The 24,550-nt window shown below is 39.6% G+C and overlaps 1 protein-coding gene across 6 annotated transcripts in view; it reads right to left on the bottom strand.

Moving 5' to 3' along the window:
- The window catches only part of MUSK (muscle associated receptor tyrosine kinase), a 91,846-nt gene that overhangs the window by 18,737 nt on the left and 48,559 nt on the right, over positions 1-24,550 (bottom strand). For 4 of the 6 annotated variants that reach the window (XM_081573934.1, XM_081573916.1, XM_081573923.1 and 1 more), the window contains 3 exons: positions 21,086-21,210; positions 13,784-13,943; positions 3,625-3,631 (listed from right to left, as the gene is read on the bottom strand). In XM_081573934.1, the coding sequence (XP_081430060.1) occupies positions 3,625-3,631; positions 13,784-13,943; positions 21,086-21,210 (292 nt within the window). Of the gene's footprint in view, positions 1-3,624; positions 3,632-13,775; positions 13,944-21,085; positions 21,211-24,550 lie in introns of all 6 variants that reach the window. The other 2 variants (XM_081573960.1, XM_081573950.1) reach the window with 2 other exon arrangements.

Raw genomic sequence — 24,550 nt, 5'->3', positions numbered from 1 at the left:
TCATGTTTCTCCACATGTAGCTCTTGAGGCTGCAGATGGAGTGACAGCAGAGGCAGCTGGTCCTGTTGCTCATTCAGCAATGGGACAGAGGTGGCAGGGATCTGTTGAGAGTGCTGGTTATTTCGGAATAATCTGCCAAACTACCTCTAAAAATTCTCGTTAATATGGCACTTGGAGTCAGTCCCTCTCTTGTCTCCTGACAAACTAAACCTGACTGACCTCTCTGTCTGTATAGTTTCTTTTTTGGAGGCAACAACTGATGTTTGATCCCAGCCTTTCTAGTTTCTCTTGTAACAGACAACTCTCCTTGGTCAAATGAAATATTTGAAGGATTCTTACTGCATCTTCGCTTTTATTTTCTCTCTGCTTTAACATGTATGAATCCCTTTCAGTAGACTACAGTTGACTCTTGAGCAATACAGGTCTGAATTACTTGGATCCACTTATACACAGTTCTTTTCAATAAATACTACACTCGTATACCATCCCATGCGTGGTTAGATGAATCCAAGGATGCAAAATATGGGTATGGAGGAACCACTTAGACATAGCACTGACTATAAGATACTGATTGGTGCCCCTAACCACTGAATCGTTCAAGGGTCCACTGTTTTAAAATGTGATGCTCCAGTTTCTATGAGAGAGACATCTACTCCCTTTGAACAGATAATACGTTGTCCAAGGGCACATTCAGATGACCAGCCATGCCTTGGTTGGTTGGGACAACCCCACTGCCTCAGTGGAAGTGCCGCACCTTCTTTTCCTGCCCTCCCGTGTGAGAACTGTCGCTCTCCTTCCATGGTGACACGCCTTTGTTATACAGTAACTGCCCAGCCTCTCACTGTACTTATGCGATGGTCTAGGCTCTACATCACTCTCAGTCTCCAAAGCAAACTGGAATTGTTTTTATCCTTTCACGTCTAATGTCTTTGTGTATGATTGTGTGGCTCAGAGGTAAAGGATCTGCCTGCAATGCAGGAGCTGCAGGAGACGCGAGTTGGGTCCCTGGGTCAGGAAGATCCCTTGGAAGAGGGCGTGGCAACCCACTCCAGTATTCTTGCCTGGAGAACACCATGGATAGAGGAGCCTGGCGCGCTACAGTCCATAGAGTCGTGAAGATGTGGATGCTTAGCACACACACATGCACATTCTCTAAGATGGGGGTCAGCAAATAGAACCAACAGGTCATATTTGGCACTCTGCCTCTTTTTATATTTCCTGTGAGTTAAAAATGGTATTTATGTTTTTGAATGGTCAAAATCAAAAGGAGTGAAAATTATATGAAATTCAGATTTCAGTGTCCAGAAGTAAAGTTTTATTGGAACACAGCCCAGTTCATCCATTTCCAAATTGTCTATGGTTGCTTTTGTGCTGCCATAGCAGAGCTAAGTAGTTGCAACAGGGACTATATGGCCCACAAATCCCTATACTTACTGTCCTGTCCTTTGCAGAAAACCAAAGGTCCCTGTGTTATCACAAGTGAAAAATGGTGTGGGAGTTTCTTTAGTTAGCATTTATTTGACTATAATCAGTTAAAAATTTTCATTTGCATTTAGTTCTATGCGAATTATTTCTGTCCTTGAGCCCTTAGGGTTTGTGCATGCTTCCATTATTATGTGGGTCTGTAATTTGTGTAGGGGTGTGTGTGTGTGCGTGTGCTTGCTTAATCGCTGAGTCATGTCTGACTCTTTGCAACCCTTTGACTGTAGCCCACCTGGGTCTTCTGTCCATGTGACTTTCTGGGCAAGAGTACTGGAGTGCGTTGCCATTTCCTTCCCCAGAGGATCTTCCAGACCCAGTGTGTGTACGTATATGTCCCCTAGTAAAATGTCAATTCCTTGGGTGCCGGGAATACATAAAATTTCTTTTGTTTCTCCACTTCCCAATGTAGCACCAGAATTAGTTAGTGTGTTGTTTTTTTTTTTTTTAAACAGCATAATAGTATTTATTTATATTTGGCTGCGTTGGGTCTTAGTTGCAGCGTGCGGGATCTTCGTTGCATCATGTGCAATCTTTCATTGCGGTGCACGAAACTCTCTAGTTGTGTCACATGGGTTCCAGAGCACACGGGCTCAGTAGTTGCAGCATGTGGGTTTAATTGCTCTGTAGCATGTGGGATCTTAGTTCTCCAACCAGAAATCAAACCTGCATCCCCTGCATTGCAAGGTGGATTTTTAACCACTGGACCACCAGGGAAGTTTCCTAGAGTGAGTGGCTTAAAGATGCATAGAGAAGACAGGTGTACTGAAGAGATGAATGAATGAAAGATGACATCTCTTCTATGGGTGACCTGCATTTCAATTTACCTTTTTCCATGTATATGCCATACATCTCTTCAGTAAACATTCAGCTTCTCTGTTGTATCCTTCAGGTCAGTATGCTGTCTCTTAGAACTGTGATAGCCACCTAATTCTCAAATAGGTGAAGCCGCCTAATCCTCAAATACTTGATAAATTTATTTATCAGGTAAACAAATGCATCAAAGCTATGTGAATTGGGAAAAAGATTGAGAACACACTAAATTTTCTTAGGCTATGAATTATTATTTATGCTATGAATTATTTCATTCCATGGAATTACAATCAATGGCTTGAGTTGTAGGTCCTATTTAGTTGCTGCGTTAACTGGGTTAGCATTATAGTTATGAATCTGTGTTTTTGACTCTGACTATCTGAGCTCACATTGAGGTTTTGTGGTTAGCTATGTGGTCTGGACAGCTCTTTGTGCCTCAGGTTCCTCATATAAAGAAAGAGGGATGATAGTTCTTGTCCCGTAAAGTTGCTGAAATGTTAATATGAGAAAAGTGGTGCTTAAAGTGTCTCCAGAACTTAACTATTATTATTATTTTAATTAACCATTTTGTTGGGGGCTTCCCAGGTGGCACAATGGTCAAGAATCCACCTGCCAATGCAGGAGACTCAAGAGACACAGGTTCTATCCCTGGACTGGGAAGATCCACTGAAGTAGGAGATGGCAACTTGCTCCAGTATTCTTTCCTGAAAAATTGCATGGACAGAGGAGCCTTGTGGGCTACAATCCATGGAGTAGAGTACAATCCAAAGTGTAGGACATCACTGTGCAACTGAGTATACACATCCATTCTGAATCTTGATTTCATCATTTGTAAAATTAGGTTAAAATAGTTACCGCACATCATAGAATTTTTATGAAAGTCAATTTATGCAAACAAAACATTGTAAATTTCAGAATGTTATAAGGTGTTACTTTCTTATCTGCAGGATAAAGCTATGAGGGAGAGTTTGGGAGTCAGTGCTGTGTCTCTTTTCCAAGCCTATTGTTTACTTGATGTATGAGTCACTGATAATCTCCAATTCCAAGTAACTCCCTTAACTTCTTTTCCATACAATAGGGATAATAATAGTACCTATTTCATAGGGATGTCCCAAGGATAAATTTTTTAAATGTATGTAAAATTCTTAGCATAGTGCCTGACACGTAGTAAGTATTCAATAGATACTACCTATCTTCATCATCTTTTTGTGAAAGTATTTATAGGATTAGAAATTAGAGTTTCTGAAAGATTACAGTGCTCAACAAATAATGATAATAAATGGCATGTCAAACAAAGCAAGACAAAAAATTGGTGTAATAACAATATCTTACCTCCATTCTAGTACCAGGAAAGGAAGTTTCCACAGGAATCAAAGTAAAGGAGAAAACAAACAAAGGTTAGTACATTTTCATCTCAAGTCTTATAAGAGATAATTTTTATACCTCTAACTCTAAGTTTCTGAAAAGTTCTCTGCATCTGCTAGGAGGCCAGATGCTACATTAACAGGCATATTTGGAGAAAGAAAGTAAGAAAATATTAAATGTCTCTAGGAACTGAATTCTTTTTAAGATGAGTCAACCATGGCATCATTAGCCTAGGCAGGATCATAGTCAGATTTTCCCTCTGTTGAATACCCAGAGACTTTTCAACAAGAAAGCAAGGAGTGGAGGGCTGAACAGGAAAAGGAAAGAGGGGATGGGTGGTGGAGCTGTTATTTTCACAGACCTACTGGCCTCACATGGCCATACAGGGTCTAACACTCAGAAGGGCTCCATGCTTAGTTCAGTGTTCTGCTGTGATCATCTTGAAACACTTAATAGTTTTCTAACAAGGGGCCCCACATTTTCTGGATAGAACAGATGGAAGAAACATGAGGAAATTCTTAAAGAGAAAATGGTATATAATTTAGAAGGGGTAAAGATAGAATCTAATAGCAGCCGGACAAGGAAACCTGTTGAAACATGAGAAGACCAAGGTTCTGTATATGAAAAAGCCCTCAATTTAAGAAGTAAAAGAGAGGATTCTATACCATGGAGAGGAACCAACACCAAAGAGAATCCAGCCATAGAACTTGGGAAGAGGTATTAAACTTGGATAGACTTCTATTTCAATGGCAAGTGAGAGGACAAAAAAATCAAGGTCGTTTAAAGGTACTCAGTCTTTTCAAGAATATTAAGAGAATCAAAGGATGATTCACCAGGCTTCCGTGTGTTTTATGCAGAAATTTCTCCAGTCATATTTTCTTTTGGGGGGAAAATGGGGAGCAGGGAAGGGCTTCAAAACCTTGCAATTATAAATAAGTGCTTTTATCTCAAAACTAGTTTCTTTTTAAATTCTAAAAATTTCCAACAGTCATCAATATTTGTAGTATCTTTTCAATTATCTGGAAAAGCCAATAAAACTTTGGGTCTCTTCTAAAACATACAGCCAATCTAATATAAAAAAGCTGTGTGATTATAAAAAGAATGCTTACCTCTTGGTACTAGCTGTGGGACAGCTGGTAGCAATTTAGTGCAGCTACTGGCTGTTCCTCATTTATTCATTTCTCTTTTATTAAAAACCAAAGCAAACACCTTTAATCAGTTGGAAAGCAGATGAAGCCACAATGAAATGCTGAGGGGTGGGGTCTGTTTTGTTGATAAGAACACTCTCTGCCTGTGGTGGGTGAAGCACTGGGGGTAGAGGGAGTTGTGTGCTCCTGCTACATTACCCCAGGCCTCACAGTCATGGAGAAGACTGCCAGGGACCCAACAGTGTGACCGTGAGACACGACAGAGAATGTGAAACATGATGGTGTATTCAATTAGCTCTGGTCATTATGATACAGAGTCCAAAGATAAATTTTCTCTGTAATAATGTGAAACATCAGCTCAAAATATAGAAAATAAAAATGTGAAATGAATGGATAAAGATGTTATACACACACACACACACACACACACACACACACACACACACACATATGCATAATGGGATAATACTCAGCCATAAAAAAGACTGAAATAATGCCATTTTGCAGCAACATGGATGAACCTAGAGATTATCATACTAACTTAATTAACTCAGATAAAGACAAATATCATATGGTACTTATATGTGGAATCTAAACCCTGATACAAATGAATTTATTTACAAAACAGAAATAGACTCTTTTGCACATGGTTATCTGGTTTTCCCAACACCATTCATGGAAAAGACTTATCTTTTCCCCATTGTATATTCTTGGCTCTTTTGTCATAAATTAATTGACCATATATGTGTGAGTTTATTTCTGGTATCTTGATTCATTTCCATTTGTCTAGGTGTCTGTTTTTATGCCAGTTCCATACTGTTTTGGTTTCTATAGCTTTGTAATATAGTTTGAAACCAGGAAGTGTGTTGCCTTCAGTTTGTTCTTCTTTCTTAGAATTACTTGACTACTGGGGGTCTTTTTTGATTCCATACAATTTTAGAATTGTTTGTTCTATTTTTGTGAAAAATGTCATAGGAATTTTAATAGGGGTATATGAAATCCACAGATAGCTTTGGGTGATATAGACGTTTTAACAATGTTAATTCTCCTGATCTATGAACACGGGATGTTATGTTAAGTCACTTCAGTTGTGTCCAACTCTTTGCGACCCCATGGACTATAACTTGCCAGGCTCCTTTGTCCTTGGGATTCTCCAGGCAAGAATACTGGAGTGGGTTGCCATTTCCTCCTCAAGGGGAATACAGGATATCTTCTATTTATTTGTATATTTAATTTCTGTCATCAGTGCCTTGTAATTTTCAGTGTACAGATCTTTCTCTTCCTAAGTTAAACTTACTAAGTACTTTTTTGTTTTTGGTGCTATTGTAAATGGGATAGTTTTCTTTATTTCTTCTCAGATGTTAGTGTATTAAAAAACAACTGATTTCCATATGTTGATTTTATATGTAGAACTTACTTAATTCATTGATTAGTTCTAACAGATTTTGGTGGAGTTTTTAGGATTTTCTATGTATAAGATGGTGTCATCTGCAAACAGAGACAATTTTACTTCTTCCCTTCCACTTTGGATGCCTTTTATTTCTTTTAATTGCCTGATTGCTTGGGCTAGGACTTCCAGTACTATGTTGAATACAAATGGTGAGAATGGGCACTCTTGTCATGTTCCTGATCTTAGAGGAAAAGTGTGTAATGTTTTGCTATTGAGTATGATATTGGCTGTGGGTTTGTTATATGTGGCCCTTACTGGGTTGGAGCACATTCCTTATATCCAATTTGCTGAGAGTTTTTATTTTTAATGTATATTGAATTTTGTTAAATGCTTTTTTTGCATCTACTGAGAGGATCATATTTTTATCCTTCATGTAATGATGTGTTACATTAACTGATTTGTGTATGTTGAACCATTCTTGCATCCCAGAGATAAATCATGAAGTATGATCATGAAGTATACTTGATCATGAAGTATACTTGATCATGAAGTATACTTGAAGTATACATGAAGTAACCTTGAAGTATACTTGATCATGAAGTATGATTCTGTTAATGTGCTGTTGAATTTGGTTTGCTAGGATTTTATTGAGAATTTTTGCAACTATATCCATCAGGGATATTGGTCTTTAATTTTCTTGTATTGCCCTTATCTGGCATTGGTATCAGGGTAATAAAGACTGCTGTTAATTCTTCTTTAAATGTTGGATAGAATTAATACATGTGTCTATTTTGATGGCCTTTGGCTCTTCCAGGACTATGCTCATTACAGGGATCATGGGCTGTCTTGCTGGTTTCTGTCACAGGGCTGAGGGTTCTGAGGACAAAGAGAAGGCATCTTGCCAATAACACCGCATCCTGGTGAGTTTAAATGGCAACTTGAGCCTTTTGAGGTTGTGACTGAAGGGGAAATGGAACTTCCTGGTTCATAGGGAGAGGATCCAAAAGTTTTTCTGGCTCCTTTTGATGACTAGCAGCAAATGTAAATGAGTCAGAAAAAGTATATCATGTTTCTCAAATAATACATATGAACCTGGGCATATGCATGGAAGAGATTTGGGAAAATGAAGGATGATCTTTATTTTTGTTGTTGTCTTTCAAACACTAGAAATATCATTAGACATAATCCTGAGCCCTAGACCAGATTTTTCCATTTCCAATTTTCCTGCTGGGATGAGTAAATAAACAGATGGAGTAAAAGCTTCAAAGTGAAACATAGAGAATGTGACAAAAAGTACCTTTGACTGCAAAATACCAGGGGAGGATGGGGGTGGCTGAAATGGGAGAAAGGAGAGTTTGAGGTAAGGAAGCATTGCCAGAGTGTCAGAGGGAAGCATCAGGCTCTGAACCTCTGAGGCTAATGGAGAAAAGAAAGAAAGAAAGTGAAGTCACTCAGTTGTGTCCGACTCTTTGCGACCCCATGGACTGTAGCCTACCAGGGTCCTCTGTCCATGGGATTTCCAGGCAAGAATACTGGAGTGGGTTGCCATTTCCTTCTCCAGAGGATCTTCCCAAACCAAGAATCGAACCTGGGTCTCCCTCATTGTGGGCAGATGCTTTACCATCTGAGCTACCAGGGAAGCCCTAATGAGGCTAATGGAGAGAGATGCCAAAAACAGAAACGGAGAAAGCAGATGTCATGACTAAACTCTGAGAGATCTGGGAAGTGTAAGACCATGCTTTGACGTGATTCTGTATTAATGTGATTCCGTGCATCCCTTTTGCACTAGAGTGGCCTCACTTTCCTAGAATATCGGTTCCCTATTTCCTGAAATAGGGAGCACCCCAGAGTTGAGATGTAGTTTCCTCAATGATGACAAGGGGACACTTATGAGGCCTCTAGCAACTTTGACTGGAAAGAATAGGTTCAGTTCAGTTCAGTTGCTCAGTCGTGTCTGACTCTTTGTGACCCCATGGATGGACTGCAGCACGCCAGGCCTCCTGGTCCATCACCAACTCCCAGAGTTTACCAAAACCAAGGTCCATCGAGTCGGTGATGCCATCCAACCATCTCATCCTCTGTTGTTCCCTTCTCCTCCTGCCCTCAATCTTTCCCGGCATCAGGGTCTTTCAAATGAGTCAGCTCTTTGCATCAGGTGGCCTAAGTATTGGAATTTCAGCTTCAACATCAGTCCTTCCAATGAACACTCAGGACTGATCTCCTTTAGGATGGACTGGTTGGATCTCCTTGCAGTCCAAGGGACTCTCAAGAGTCTTCTCCAACACCACAGTTCAAAAGCATCAATTCTTCAGCACTCAGCTTTCTTTACAGTCCAACTCTCTCATCCATACATGACCACTGGAAAAACAATAGTCTCGACTAGATGGACCTTTGTTGTCAAAGTAATGTCTCTGCTTTTTATATGCTATCTAGGTTGGTCATAACTTTTCTTCCAAGGAGTAAGCGTCTTTTAATTTCATGGCTAGAGTCACCATCTGCAGTAGTTTTGGAGCCCCCCAAAATAAATTCTGCCACTGTTTCCATTGTTTCCCCATCTATTTGCAATGAAGTGATGGGACTGCATGACGTGATCTTAGTTTTCTGAATGTTGAGCTTTAAGCCAACTTTTCACTCTTCTCTTTCATGTTCATCAAGAGGCTCTTTAGTTCTTCTTTACTTTCTGCCATAAGGATGGTATCATCTGCATATCTGAGGGTATTGATATTTCTCCCGGCAATCTTGATTCCAGTTTGTGCTTCCTCCAGCCCAGCATTTCTCATGAGGTACTCTGCATAGAAGTTAAATAAGCAGGGTGACAATATACAGCTTTGACATACTCCTTTTCCTATTTGGAACCAGTCTGCTGTTCCATGTCCAGTTCTAACTGTTGCTTCCTGACCTGCATACAGGTTTCTCAAGAGGCAGGTCAGGTGGTCTGGTATTTCCAACTCTTTCAGAATTTTCCAGAGTTTATCGTGATCCACACAGTCAAAGGCTTCAGCATAGTGAATAAAGCAGAAATAGATGTTTTTCTGGAACTCTCTTGCTTTTTCAATGATCCAGAGGATGTTGGCAATTTGATCTCTGGTTCCCCTGTCTTTTCTAAAACCAGCTTGAACATCTGGAAGTTCATGGTTCACGTATTGTTGAAGCCTATCTTGGAGAATTTTGAGCACTACTTTACTAGCATGTGAGATAAGTGAAATTGTGTGGTAGTTTGAACATTCTTTGGCATTGCTTTTCTGTGAGATTAAAATGAAAACTGACCTTTTCCAGTCCTGTGGCCACTGCTGAGTTTTCCAAATTTGCTGACATATTGAGTGCAGCACTTTCACAGCATCATCTTTCAGGATTTAAAATAGCTCAACTGGAATTCCATCACCTCCGCTAGCTTTGTTCATAGTGATGCTTTCTAAGGCCCACTTGACTTCACATTCCAGGATGTCTGGCTCTAGGTGGGTGATCACACCATCATGATTATCTGGGTCGTGAAGATCTTTTTTGTACAGTTCTTCTGTGTATTCTTGCCACTTCTTCTTAATATCTTCTGCTTCTGTTAGGTCCCTACCCTTTCTGTCCTTTATTGAGCCCATCTTTGCATGAAATGTTCCCTTGGTATCTCTAATTTTCTTGAAGAGATCTCTAGTCTTTCCCGTTCTATTGTTTTCCTGTATTTTGTTTGCACTGATCACTGAGGATGGCTTTCTTATCTCTCCTTGCTAGTCTTTGGAACTCTGCATTCAAATGAGTGTATCTCTCCTTTTCTCCTTTGCTTTTTGCTTCTCTTCTTTTCCACAGCTATTTGTAAGGCCTCCTCAGACAGCCATTTTGCTTTTTTGCATTTCTTTTTCTTGGGGGTGGTCTTGATCCCTGCCTCCTGTACAATGTCAAGAACTTCTGTCTGTAGTTCATCAGGCACTCTGTCTATCAGATCTAGTCCCTTAAATCCATTTCTCACTTCCACATATAACTGTAAGGGATTTCATTTAGGTCATTCCTGAATGGTCTAGTGGCTTTCCCTACTTTCTTCAATGTAAGTCTGAATTTGGCAATAAGGAATTCATGATCTGAGCCATAGTCAACTCCTGGTCTTGTTTTTGCTGACTGTATAGAGCTTCTCCATCTTTGGCTACAAAGAATATAATCAGTCTGATTTCGGTTTTGACCACATGGTGATGTCCATGTGAACAGGTTAAGGAGAGAAATAAAAATGGCAGGTGTCTCATGGGGTTCAGATGTCTTATTCCATTTCACTCATGAGATACCCTTTTTAAATGTGCATGAGGAAATTTTAGGAAAAGTAGAGGAGCGTCAAGTCTCATAGTAAGTGTGATGCAACAGGAAAAACAGATCAGGGGATGAACGAAAGGGTCTTGTGGCTTTTTATGAATTAGCTGCGTAAGGAAGTGTTATTCAAAAACGGTACCTCATACTTTCCAAACCCATTGACTAAAGTCAAGTCATTGCTGGTTTCAGTCTACATGAAATTACAGAAAGGTGAAGATAGGGGAATTAAGGTACACATTTTATAGGTTCCTTTCTCTGGACCAAAATCCTAGAAGAGAGGTATATTGATAAATTACACAAAGATAAAGCAGGAGTTTTTCCTACTTCTTATTTGGGACTCCAGAAGCAGAGAATCTTATAAGGGCCCTTTAACCTGACCTTGCCACATTAGTGCAAAAATGGTAGTATGACATGGTTCGGTAGACAGCAGGACTGAGTTAGTGGTCTAAATCTTCTTTGGATTTTTTATAACATGAAAGTGATTCAGAAGTTGCTACAGGCCCCAAGAGGGAGCAGGAAGGAGCTGACTTGGAGTTTAGCATGTCTGGTATTGCAGAGAGAGCCAAGGTGACTAAGGGGCAAAGGTTGCATAATAGACTCTAGAGAGGGAATTGATGAAGGATTTGACTGAGATGTAGAGGATTGTGCTGCTACAGGAAGAGCCTCAATGGGGCTGAGCCAGACAGGGAGGTCCTCTGGGTTCCAACCAAGCCAGGAGATGAGATCACTAGTTCTCCAGCTGTAGACTTTACCAAAGACCAGGGTGGTCCAGAGGACACCACTGCATAAATCCAAGACTCCTTCTCTCTTTCCATGTAAGGAAGAGATAGAAGGAGGCAGGAGAGGAAGAGACGTGGCAGGGAATTGATCTTGGAATGCCTGAATAATGACCAGAAATGAAACTTTCTTCATATTAGCAACATTTATTTTCTCCTCTAACTTGTGAATGTGTAGTTTAAGCTAGATTAGATCAGTTTATTTTCTTGGATTTGAGTATTCATATGTAATTATTTCTCCCTCTCTCTGCACATACACATGTTATCAACATATAGATATAGTTATATAAATATATATTTACTGAATACTGGCTCCTGATCAACTATCAAATAAAACAAGATAGTGAGACTAGAATCATTCCAAGTAATTTAAAGGCATCAAAAATGTAATCATTTTATTATCTCCTGAACATTCTCATGTTATTTTGTTTTATCTGTTATTGTTTGTCCTAGACATTTTCCTTAAAATCTCAGACACATCCAAACTCCTTGTACCACATTCAGACACTTTCAAACTATCTTTTCTCTCCTGACCTGCCATCTACCTGATAGGTTTCACGCTTCTCTCTATACCAATGGTTGCTGTTGTTGTCCAGAACTTCATAACTTTTCCAGACTCCTGGAATAACCTAACTGCATGCCATGCCCCCTCATCTTTTGACACCTGACATCTGTTGATTTGATAAAGAATATATCTGACCATATTCACTTGTCGCCTCTAAAAAAATGAAATGACTTCCCATTGATTAAAGAATACAATCAGTCTACTCAGACTCTTCATAATCCAGCTAGATCTCACGTTTCAAACCTTTCTTCCTCTCCTCCACCTCATCTCAGTCTCCATCATGGCTTGCTATTTTCTGGACTCACTTCGACCTTGTCATCTCTTAATCAAATTGTACCTCTTTTCCAAGGATTCCCTTAAACTCTCTTTTTTCCTGCTGTTGTACTTTGTGCTTCTGCATAGAACATAGTCTGTGCCATAATGTCTGTGACTGATAGGCTTCCTTTTTATATTGAGAGTCCCTGGAAAACTGGGACTCCATTGTTGATGATCCCATTCATGAATTAAGTTTGCATCCTTTACCTAATGCAATGGACTGAACCTAGTGTATTTAATAAATGCACGTAAGAGTGCTTCATAGACAACAAATGGTATGTGAAAGTAATCAGTTTATTATTATTTGTTAAATTGAGTTGAATTTACTTTCAAGTGTCTCACCCTTCTCTGGGAATATGACTTCCCATCAGTGGAAATTCTTGAATAATTGATGTGATATCTCAAGATACAGATATATTCTTGGAGGAGAAGGCAGAAGGAATCTGCTTTTGAAATCTCTTTCCTTCATGGGCATGCCTCAGAGGACCAGCCTTGTCCAATGCTCCCTATGTATTTCTCTGTGTCCTTATTCACCTCATGCTAAAAATCACAAGCATTACTAGAAATTTCCTCATCAGGGAAGATCAAAGAAATGGCACTGTAATAAGAAATATCAGGCTCTGGGGAACTGGCTCTGGATACAAGTTCTACCAGTGCTTACCTTACATGTGAGGCCAAGCATCTCTCTGCTGACCCTTGGATGGTAGGCATGCTGTGAATATTATCATGCCTGCCATTTCCTGATACAGGGATTATTTCCATCTCTAGGAATTCCACAGATGTTCTCAGAAGCCTTTGGGACATTTAAGTTTTAAAAATAAGCCTTTATAGCTCAACACAAATATCCTAGAAATCCATGTGTCAGCCCTTTTCCTTGAAAATATCTGTGGATCCTGCTATCACTTGCATGAAACAAGAAGGTGAAAGGCCATAAGGCAGATAATATATTCATAAGTAAAAATGCCCTAAAAATATAGCCAATTAGAAACTGGCACGAGCATGTTAAATGTCTGCCAACTTACTCTTTGAGAGCTTTGGAAAGCCCGATTAACCCCCAGAAAGAAAGAGGAGGAAGAGAAAAAAGAAGAGGGGAGGAAAGAAAAAGAAAGGGAGGGGAGGAAGAAAGAAGGAGGGAAGGAAAGAAGTAGGGAGGGAGGGAGAAAGGGAAGAATAAAACAAGAAAGGGAAGAAAAGAACATGAAAGAGAAAGATATTAAAAGACATGAATTCCTGGAAGATGTTTCATATCACTTAGGCAGGTATTTAAGAATTTAATTTTTGAAGCAATGAATTTCCCCAAATCAATTATTTTGGTCAACCTTTGGAGTATCCCTATGGAGGAAGAAATATCCCAAATGGGCCTGGAGTAAGATATTAAAAAAAAAAAAAAAAGATGTTCCCTAGTGAAGGATTTTGTGGAATAGTACCGACTCTCTCTTCTCCTCAGTCAGTCAGTTCAGTCACTCAGTCGTGTCCAGCTCTTTGCAACCCCATGGACTGCAGCACTCCAGGCTTCCCTGTCCATCACCAACTCCCAGAGCTTGCTCAAACTCATGTCCATCGAGTCGGTGATGCCATAAAACCATCTCATCCTCTGTCATCCCCTTCTCTCCTGAAACAGTGCAATTGTGAACAGCCATCCTACCTGCTATACTGATGGTGGCTGCAGCCTTTGCAGTACTGAATTTCTCTCCATGCTTATTAGTAGCTATGCATGTGTAGAGTCCTGGCTTGGTGATAAGCAGCTGCAGTCTTGAGTCAATTACTCGGTCTTTCACACTTTCTTGAATAGACCCAGAAGACACCTGGTGGAGTCCAGGGGAAAAAGAAGATAGAATTAGGTCAAGAATTTCTAATATGCTGTATAAACTAGACTGGAAAGAAAAAGGATTAGGATTAGGATCAAAAGGCATGTGGTAGATTGCAAAAATTGCCAACAACTTTTGTCTCCCTATGCCCATGACCTTACAATGTGACTTTGTTGCTCTTCCTTTCCGAGGTGGCTTCTTTCTTTATGCTTTGAGTCTTGATTGGCTTGTGACATGTTTTCAAAAGACACAGAGACTTGCAACATTTTTACACACTGTGGCTTGCTTTCTTGTTTCACTTAGAACCTGTGACCTCCTGTGAACAAGCCAGAGTGGGCCTGATAGAGGGTGTGGCATTTATGGCCCAGTTATCCTCACTGATCCAGCTGGCAGCCAATAATAACCCCCAGATCTATGAGTAAGGCCATTCTAGACCCACTAGCTCCCAGTCAATCTGCCAATCACAGGAGCTAGATCAGCAAGATCAGGCAATCCTAGCCCAAATCAGCAAAACCACCCAGTTGAGCCACAGACCTGTGAGCATTAATAAATGGCTATTGCTTTAAGTGATCAGGCTTTGGGACGTCTATGGTGTGGACAGTAGATAACTAACACAAGCTAGAAAAGATACCCTGTGTGTATCTTTTCCAAGATACGTCTCTATGTCTGAAAGTTCAGCTCAGTTCAGTCTCTCAGTCGTGTCCAACTCTTTGCGACCCTATGAACCGTAGCACGCCAGGCCTCCCTGTCCATCACCAACTCCCTGAGTCCACCCAAACCCATGTCCATCGAGTCGGTGATGCCATCCAACCATCTCATCCTCTGTCGTCCCCTTCTCCTCTTGCCCTCAATCTTTCCCAGCATCAGGGTCTTTTCGAATGAGTCAGCTTTTCGCATCAGGTGGCCAAAGTATTGGAGTTTCAGCTTCAACATCAGTCCTTCCAATGAACACCCAGGACTGATCTCCTTTAGGATGGACTGGTGGGATCTCCTTGCAGTCCAAGGGACCCTCAAGAGTCTTCTCCAACACCACAGTTCAAAAGCATCAATTCCTCGGCACTCAGCTTTCTTTATAGTCCAACTCTCACATCCATACATGACCACTGGAAAAACCATGGCCTTGACTACACGGACCTTTGTTGGCAAAGTAATGTCTCTGCTTTTTAATATGCTGTCTAGGTTGGTCATAACTTTCCTTCCAAGGAGTAAGCATCTTTTAATTTCATTGCTGCAATCGCCATCTGCAGTGATTTTGGAGCCCAGAAAAATAAAGTCAGCCACTGTTTCCACTCTTTCCCCATCTATCTGCCATGAAGTGATGGGACCGGATGCCATGATCTTAGTTTTCTGAATGTTGAGCTTTAAGCCAACTTTTCACTCTTCTCTTTCACTTTCATCAAGAGGCTCTTTAGTTCTTCTTCACTTTCTGCCATAAGGGTGGTATCATCTGCATATCTGAGGGTATTGATATTTCTCCCGGCAATCTTGATTCTAGCTTGTGCTTCCTCCAGCCCAGCGTTTCTCATGATGTACTCTGCATATAAGTTGAGTAAGCAGGGTGACAATATACAGCCTTGATGTACTCCTTTTCCTATTTGGAACCAGTCTGTTGTTCCATCTCCGGTTCTAACTATTGCTTCCTGACCTGCATACAGGTTCCTCAAAGTTAGAGACAGTGAATTATGAGAGGTAATAGAGTTTGGGATTTATTTTCATAATTCTTTTTCAGTTTCCCCCCTAAATGCATAACAAATAGTGGATGGTTAACAAGAAAAAAACGGTTGTGAAGTCAGTCCTGTTTCTGCATCATGACCCCTGTCAGAAAATCAAATATCCTGGAAGAGCCAGGCTACCAATGCTATATTAGCGCATGATTGATGGGTTAATGTACCTAAGTGCTGTTTAGTCATCAGCATGCCAACTTTGAGAAAGACAGCTCCCAGTACATTCTTTTGGGTTGCAGAGTTCCAATTTACACGCTAGTTTATCTGACCCCCAAAGTCTGTGCTTTTAATCTTTGTGTTTTACTGCCTTGCCTAGTCCTAAAACTGAATAGTCATTAGAAAAGAAGAACAGTAACAACAAAACCTCAAATCAACCATGCACAAAATAAACGTCTGACTTAAATGTCATTGTTAAGGTGTTGACATTTCTTAAACTGGTGATTCTTTCTTCACTGCTTTCTTAAGTACTCTACCATTTTTTCAATCATTTTTTTTTTTCATTATCATTGCTTTTCTGAGGGGGAAACTGCTAGTTTGAGAGAAGTGTGAATGGACTGACAATGAAGGAATCAGCTAATGGTTTACCTTGAGCAGGAGTAGGAGTGGGTACCTTAGTGGCCTTGAAAAAGATCTTTCTGTCTAGCAGTAGAGAATGAAACTAGGAGTAAGAAACTTGGAGCCAAGATATTTTACTATCTCACATGAGGGAGGATTTCCCATTTAGATCAGCAAGGGGGAGGGAAGCCCTGAGGTGAGACCCACTTTCCATGCTTCTGCTGCCAGGTAGCTGGGTGTTCCCAGAACCAAGCATGTTCTGTTGCAATTAGGCAGTGAAAGTTTGTCCAATTAGCTCCTGTCTTTTTATTATTTATCTGCACTATTAGTCTCCATTCTTTTAGAAACACTGGTTTATGTGAGCATCAATTTACCTTAACTGGGGAAACTTCCCAGGTCAGATCAAGTATTGTGGCATTTTCCCCAGATAAGCAGCCTGGACTCTATGAGAAATTGACAAGGCAGAGAGAAAAGTATGTTTGAGAGACACACATGCAGTTGGGAATTCAAACCGAATGCATCATTACTATATTTATTAGAGGTGCAAGTTCCTATGGATTTGAGTGTCAAAGTTAGATGGAAAGGACTGAACAATTTGAAATACAATTTGAAAAAATTATTGGGGTATAGTTGACTTACAACATTGTATTAGTTTCAGGTGTACAGGAAAGTGATTCCGTTATACATATTCATAGATCCACTTTTTCCAGATTCTTTCCCATAAAGGTTATTACAGAGATTGAGTAGAGTTCCCTGTGCTCTATAGTAGATCTTTGTTGGTGAAATACAATTTTGGACTCTCCCCAGATTTTAATACAAAGCAACAATGAGAAAAAAGCTAAAGACCTCAAATCTCTGTCAGTTAGTATGTTTTATGCTCTGAGGATATTTTGTTTAGAAATATAATCCCTTGCCAGTTTGTGTATGTGAAATCTGTAGAACAGTTACCTTCCTCCTTTGCAAGTTTGTTTCTTCTTTCAAGAAGTGGGTCTGTACTGTCGATGCCTAGGAGACAGCTCAGAAATGAGTAATCCCCTAAAGGCTGACTACTCAAGTCTATGGGGTCTCGAAGAGTCGGACGCGACTGAGCGACTTCACTTTCACTTTTCACTTTCATGCACTGGAGAAGGAAATGGCAACCCACTCCAGTATTCTTGCCTGGAGAATCCCAGGGACGGCGGAGCCTGGTGGGCTGCCGTCTATGGGGTCGCACAGAGTCGGACACGACTGAAGCGACTTAGCAGCAGCAGCTTGCGCTATTTTCATGTTCACACCTAAGAAAGTCACTCCTCAAGGTCACTGAAAACATTCTTGGGAGGAAAGCGAAATGAGTTTTAAGCCGCCTGACCTCCGTCCTCCTGGACATCATCCAGGTGCTGACATAGTCCAGCGGGTAGACCATCAAGTTCCAAGGCTCATTGCCTGATGATGATGTGGTTCCTAAGGGCTTTTCCTCCTGTTTCCAGAGGCCTGGCTTGATTCATTTTGTGACTCATGCACAGCAGGCCTTGTTAGTCATCATTTGAATTAGTTTTTCTTTCTTCATGGAGCAATCTGACCAACAGTTTAGTATTTTTGATGACCTAAAATTCAGAACACCCTTTTGCCCTGCATTTTGATCATTTTGCCTTTCATATTTAAAAGCTCAAAAGGATGAGTTCAGATTATGCCTGGGAGCTTTAAGCAAGGTATGCTGAGGCAAAGTTGAGGACTTCATTGAGGTGACTTTATCTGGTATTACAGTAAATATGTTTTTTCTCCAAGTCACCCAGGCATACTGACCTGAAAGCACTGGATAAACAGTTCTCTGTTCTGTGTGTAGGGGTGAGACTGTGACCTCAGATGAGGCCATCGTACAGCAACTCTATTAAATAGGCATATTAGTTCACACCTGATAAAATGTATGTAAAAGCCTTCTGAAGGAGACAACACAGGTGGAATACTTTTTACATATCTTTAATAATGCTGTTTGGAGAGAATTTACCCCCAGTTATGGATAATCCTACAACTTCATCATAATTTGACCTCTAAATGGTGTTCTGGCTTATATGACCTTGTCATGCAGCAAATAGTCCCAGTTGGCTAGGACTATCTCAGGGAACTTTAGGATGTGGCCTAATATGGTCCATGTCTAGGGAGTTGTAATAATGTCTGTTTATGCATCATAGAAAAAGGAACAGGTTGACTGAGAAAGTTTCCCATTCTGTTTCTGATCAACATAGCCATGAATATTGACCTCTTTCAATCTGGCTGCTGAGATATTCCACATAATATATTCCACTTGATATATGTAATTATCTTGGGTTTACACAGTCAGTAAACAGTCAGATTCCATAGCTCATGTCCTTTAAACCAAAAAACTGCCTCTTAAAAATATGTATAAAATATAAGTGAGCTTCCCTTTAAGGAAATTCAAAAACCATAATCTTCAACACAGATTTGACTGTTCATTTTGAAAACTCTTCTAATAAATTAAAATGATTGAACTTTTAACATGTTTTAGGAGCTATAAATATATCTTTTGGACAAAGCAAGAGAGATATGCAAATTTTGTATTTGAATGCCAAAATAATAGAGTTGCGTTTAACTTTAAGTAAATCTGGTTATTAAAATATGAGGTTATTTTCTTTTAGAAAAGTAATCTCTACTGTAGCCATACCAAACTATTATTTCCAATGTTGTAAAACAAAAGGGATATTACTGCTCACTCTGAGTTCATCTAAGACTACAAATTTTCATGAAAAATGAATGATATCTCCATAGGAAGAGAGCAAAAGAATTTTTTATCGCTTTGGGGCAATTTCCTTGCCTTTCTCTTGTTCTTTGGCTGTAAGCATTCAGGGTTTTAGTTTACTGGCATGTTCATGTATGGGGATGAAGGAGCATTCACATCTTTTAAAGTACTTATTGTACTTTAGTACTTTAGTGTGTTAGTGAAGTTAGTTCACTGCCTTATAGTTAGTTAAAGGACACCGTTCAAATCCTGTCTTATTCCGTGCCAAATTGCTCCCAGCTCTGCATTTGTCTTCATCCTGCCCACCCAATATGATCCCAGGTCTGTGGACTCTTCCCTGTGCTCAATAGATTTCTCTAGTTGGCTACTTGTCCGACATTAAATGCCTAAAATTGCCTCCATTTCCTGTGATTTGCATCAGCACAGGGCAGTCATCTCAATTTCTAGTTGGACTTGGATAGTAGCACCAAGAACAAAACTTGGCTATAAGAGCAAACCCTCTCTGACCATGAAAACTGCAGATGTCCTTTTGCTTTCTTTCTGGAAGAAAGTCACTGTTCATTTATTTTATTCCTATTTTAGAATCTCCGGCAAAGAACCTATTTTGCTTTCTGTTTTTTTGTGAATCACATCTTGAAAGATGAAGTTGAAGTCTCAGTAAGACCAAAACTAACTCAAACCATCTGGCTTTTAAAAGTTACTCCTCAACTCCAACAGAGAATAATCATATATCTTCTAGTTCTAAACTCATACAAGCCTTTTAAAGAGTGAGACAAATTAATAAAGTCATATTTTCGGTTCCCCAGTTTTCTTAGGGCATCTCTTTATACTATTTTGAAAGGCTTAAGACAGCTCCTACAGTTTCATGGAAAAGCCACAAAATGTACTGTCAAATAAGATTTAAGTTGTAAGTGATACCTGAGGTTTAATTAGAGAGCTAAAGAAGAACAAGATTACAAGTTACTTTAACAAGTTTAAGCCAATCAAAGTTAGTAGTAGCCCTTGGTCCCTAGCAGAAACAAAAATTCTCTGGTGAAAAGAACCTTTATCCAGACCTCAAATTAACCTCTGACATTGACTAGGCATACAAGCAAACAAAACACAATGAAAGAAAGTCAGCAGTAAAACAGACAACAGAAACAGACCTACAGAGGCATTCCATTTCACTAAAATAAAGTCAAATGTATCCATGACCTATGTAAGCCTGTAGGATCTACAATCACTATACACACCCCTTACCTCTTTCCTCTAGCCGTACTGACCTACTTGCTATTCTTCTGACATACCAGGTGTACCCTTATCTCAGAGTCTTTGCCTGGTTGTAATCCCCCCGTTATCTACATAGCCTCCTCCTTCAGCTCTTTGCTTAAATATCTTCATCTTAATAAGGCTTCTCTGAATACTTTATTGAAAACAGAATCTTCCTTCTGAGGTTGTACTTTCTCACTTTCCTGCTAAATTTTTCTCCGTGACATTGGACACTATTCACACAGAGTATAGTTTCTACTGCTTGCTTATTTTATTGTTTGTTTTTTTCCCATGTTAGTGTAAGAAACTTAAGGATAGGAAACTTTTCTTGTTCTGGTTGCACCTGTATGTACAATGTCTAGAATAATGCCTGTGCCCAGGAGATGCTCAATATTTGTAGAATTAATAAATGAATTCTTTTATGTAAAGTGCTTAGAACAGGGCCTAGTCATAGCAATCACATACTATATATTAGCTGCTATTACCAGTATTAGAAATGAAAATAAAATGTTGCACTAACAGACATGTATTCTAATTCTGGATTGCTTTTCATCAGAGTAGGCTCCAGCAGTGAACTAATCCTTCAGGTGATGATTTTTGTGTGGGAAGGAATTATTACCACTTCCCTTTTACACAAAAGTATAAAGAATAAATTTGGTTTTCTACTATTCTCTATGATATAAGGAGAGAAGTAAACCTATGGAGTTCAGTTTCTAGATAGTGACTTCTAGAATGAAAATATTGGAAGATTTTGAAAAATGGAGATGCAGGTGAGACCAATGACAGAGATCATGGTAACTCTACAAATATGTGCTCTGCCCTCAAATTCACCACCAGTGGGTCTTCCCCAGACAAGTCCCCATACAGATGGCACTCACAGCATTTCCGTTTTCAATCCAGGTGATGGTGGGGACAGGGATGCCTGTGGCTGTACAGCGCAGGGTCACAAAGGAGCCAAAAGTGACATTGTGGGATTCAGGAGCCCGCAGGATTCTGGCAAAAACTGTTAGGAAAAGAGAAGTGGTGAGCGACTCTCCCACTGGAAATGGTCAAACTGGAGTAGTCTTGAAGAGATGCAAATCAGATCATGGTCTCCTGTGAAGGATCCTCCATATTCCTTCTATCTTAAGGATAATACCAAATGCTGTGCCCTGGCTTCTCAGCCACTTATGCTGTGACCCTATTCTTCTCACCACTCCAGGATACACCAAGCTTGTTCCCAGCTTAGATGATGCCCATGCCATCCCTCAGCCTAGAGCACTCATCCCATACGTCTTGTGGTAGTTTTCTTGGATCATCTAAGTCTCCATTAAGTGATACTTTCAGAGAAAGGCCCTCCTTGACTGCCCAACGTAAAGTCTAACCTTTCTCCCGTTCACTTTTTCATCATCCTATTTCATTGTCTTTATAGACCTTATCACAATCCGAAGTTATTTATTTTTATCTATTGTTTGTCTCCCTGCAGTAGTTTGTGAGTCATCAGCAACCAAACACCTTGCCTATTTTGTTCAGTACCTAGGAGACTGCCTACCACAGTAATAATATTTAGTTGAATTGATGAAGTAATTAATTAATGTTTTACATCTTCAACTATATCATGGTAAAATGACAGACAAAATCTGTTAAACTTTTACGAGAATGAGATGAGCATGCAGGGTCAAAAAGCAAAGGAATATTTTAGACAAAGATGGACAGGATAATGAATAATTTTATTCTTTTCTAAGGCTGAATGCCCACTAACTAGATAAGAGAAAGTTCTTTTGGTGTGAAAAGAAATTTTACCTTTGATTAAAGAGTGGAGATGAGGTTCAGAATGTACAATAAATTGAAGGATACTTAGAATCACAGAATCACTAATCTTGAGAGAGACTTCAGAAATCAGCTAATTTCTGCTCTTATTAAATAGATGTAGAAATAAAATCCCAGTTAATTTGTTTCCCCAAAGTAATAAAACTGATGGGTGAGAAACCTGAACTCAAGTCTTCTGACTTCAAATCCAGTATTCTCTAGATCATTATGTAATCCTTTTAATTACCCATTGATTGCAAATATAAGGGTTTTTTTTTTTTTGCTCTGGCCTTTTGTTTTCTAGGACTTAAGTATAAAACATAATATTAGACTATGAAATTCCCATTGATACAATGCTTTGATGCTTAGTTCTTCTACAATTGTAAAATTTGTGGATTTTGGATTCTAAAGGAAGGTACAGAAGAGACAGTGTATACTAAACAGAAGATGTACAGGACAAAGAAAGATCAAATTCAACTGTATTAAAAGTTGGTCTGTATTAAAAGTCAGTTTAAAAGGATTGCAAAATTTGAAAAGATACGGGAGGACATAATTTGTTTGACAATTGGATGCTTTTTGTAGATTCTAATTTCAGATTTGCCTGCTCAGATTAACTCACTTTCCTATCTTTTGATATGGAGGACTCTAAGAGATGAAATCTGAAAGAGGATGCTAGAAATACAAACATTGAACCCAAAAAGCCAGGAGAAAGAGAAAGCAAGGAAGGTGCCAACTTCAATGCAAAAGTGCCAACTTTGGCACCTTCAATGCAAAGGTGCCAACTTCAATTAAAAAATAAAAAAAGTGGATTTAATGTTTAAAATGAAGCTGAATCTTTACCTTGTGCCCCACGTGAAAATGAAATTGAACCTGATTTTAAGTACAGGAGTCTAATTACCAATATACAAAAGAATAGAGGGTTGAGGAACATGTTATACAACATTATGAGAGGACTTCCCTGGTGGTCCAGTGGTTAGGACTCGGAATTCCCAATACAGGGGGCACATATTCCGTCCCTGGTCGAGGAATATCCTGCAAATCACATGCCATGTGACACAACCATAAATAAATAAAGTAAATAGAAAGAGTATTTAGTTCTGTTAAAAAAGCCATTATGAAGATACAATTCAATCATATCCCAAATACAGGCAGTTGAACAGGGCAAGATATTTTGTTTCCTGAAAAATCAAATAACACTGGAGGGGAAAAAAAAGAAAACGAGGAGACTATTATCGATTGAGAAAGATTTAAGAGGCATAGCCCCGAGGGTAATGTGCAGATCCTTGTTTGGATTCTTATTCAACAGATTAGATATAAAAAGACATTTTAGAGACAACCAGATAAAAATTGCACAATCCTGGTAGTAAATGGTATTAAGAAATGAGTGCTAATTGGGGATTGATGGTAATGTGACTGTGTTAAAAATCCTTAAAGTACATGTGCACTGATTGAATTTATGTCTGAGATTTGCTTTAAAATAAACTAGCAGCCATAAAACAGTACTTGGTTAGATAAAATGGTAAATTATTGATCACTGTTGCTGTTGGATAATGGTACTGTTAGAGTTTACTATATTACTGTGTCTACTTTTTTACAAGATTAAAAAAATTTTAACATTAAAAATTTTTAAAGCTGCAGTGGAACCTACCCCACAGCTCCAGAGAAACACGTAAGGGGACACATACTACCTCTGCCATTGAAATAGTGTAAGTTACTAGAAAACCTAAAACCTGAAGAAGGGTCAGGTTCTGAGGAGGAACACTGGACACAGATCTCAGTCCTGAGAGTTCAGAAATAACCACAACAGTTTTTCTTTTTTAATTGGAGGATACTTGCTTTACAGTGTTGCAGTGCTCTCTGCTACACATCAACATGAATCAGTTATAATTATATATATATATATATCTCCCCTCCCACCTGGGGCTTCCCAAGTGGCTCAGTGGTACAGAATCCACTTGCCAATGCAGAAGGCACAGTAAATTCAATCCCTGGGTCAGGAAGATCCCCTGGAGGAGGAAATGGCAACCCACTCCAGTATTCTCGCCTGGAAAATTCCATGGACAGAAGAGCTTGGCAGACTATAATCCAGGGAATCACAAAGAGTCAGACAAGACTGAGAGACTGAGCACACACATGATCCCCTCCCTCCTGAGTCTTCCTTCCTCACGATACCACCCCTCTCAGCTGTCACAGAGCACAGGGCTGGGCTCCCTGTGTTACACAGCAGCTTCCTGCTAGCTATCTGTTTTACATGGGATAGTGTATACATGTCAGTGCTACTTAGCCTCCCTTCCCCTGCTGTATCCACTAGTCCATTCTCTATATCTGAGTCTCCTTTTCTATAAATAGGTTCAACAGTACTATTTTTCTAGATTCCATATTTATGTGTTACTATATGATATTTATTTTTCTCTTTCTGACTTACTTCACTCAGTATGTGAAAGCGAAAGCGAAAGTCACTGAGTTGTGTCTGACTCTTTGTGACCCCATGGACTGGAATTCTCCAGGCCAGAGTACTGGAGTGGGTAGCCTTTCCCTTCTCCAGGGGATCTTCC

The sequence above is a fragment of the Giraffa tippelskirchi genome, chromosome 1 (assembly GCF_054371585.1).
Source record: "Giraffa tippelskirchi isolate mGirTip1 chromosome 1, T2T-mGirTip1v1.2.pri, whole genome shotgun sequence".
Taxonomy (NCBI): domain Eukaryota; kingdom Metazoa; phylum Chordata; class Mammalia; order Artiodactyla; family Giraffidae; genus Giraffa; species Giraffa tippelskirchi.
The sequence above is the reverse complement of the archived record's forward strand: the minus strand, read 5'-3'. Positions and strand labels throughout refer to the sequence as shown.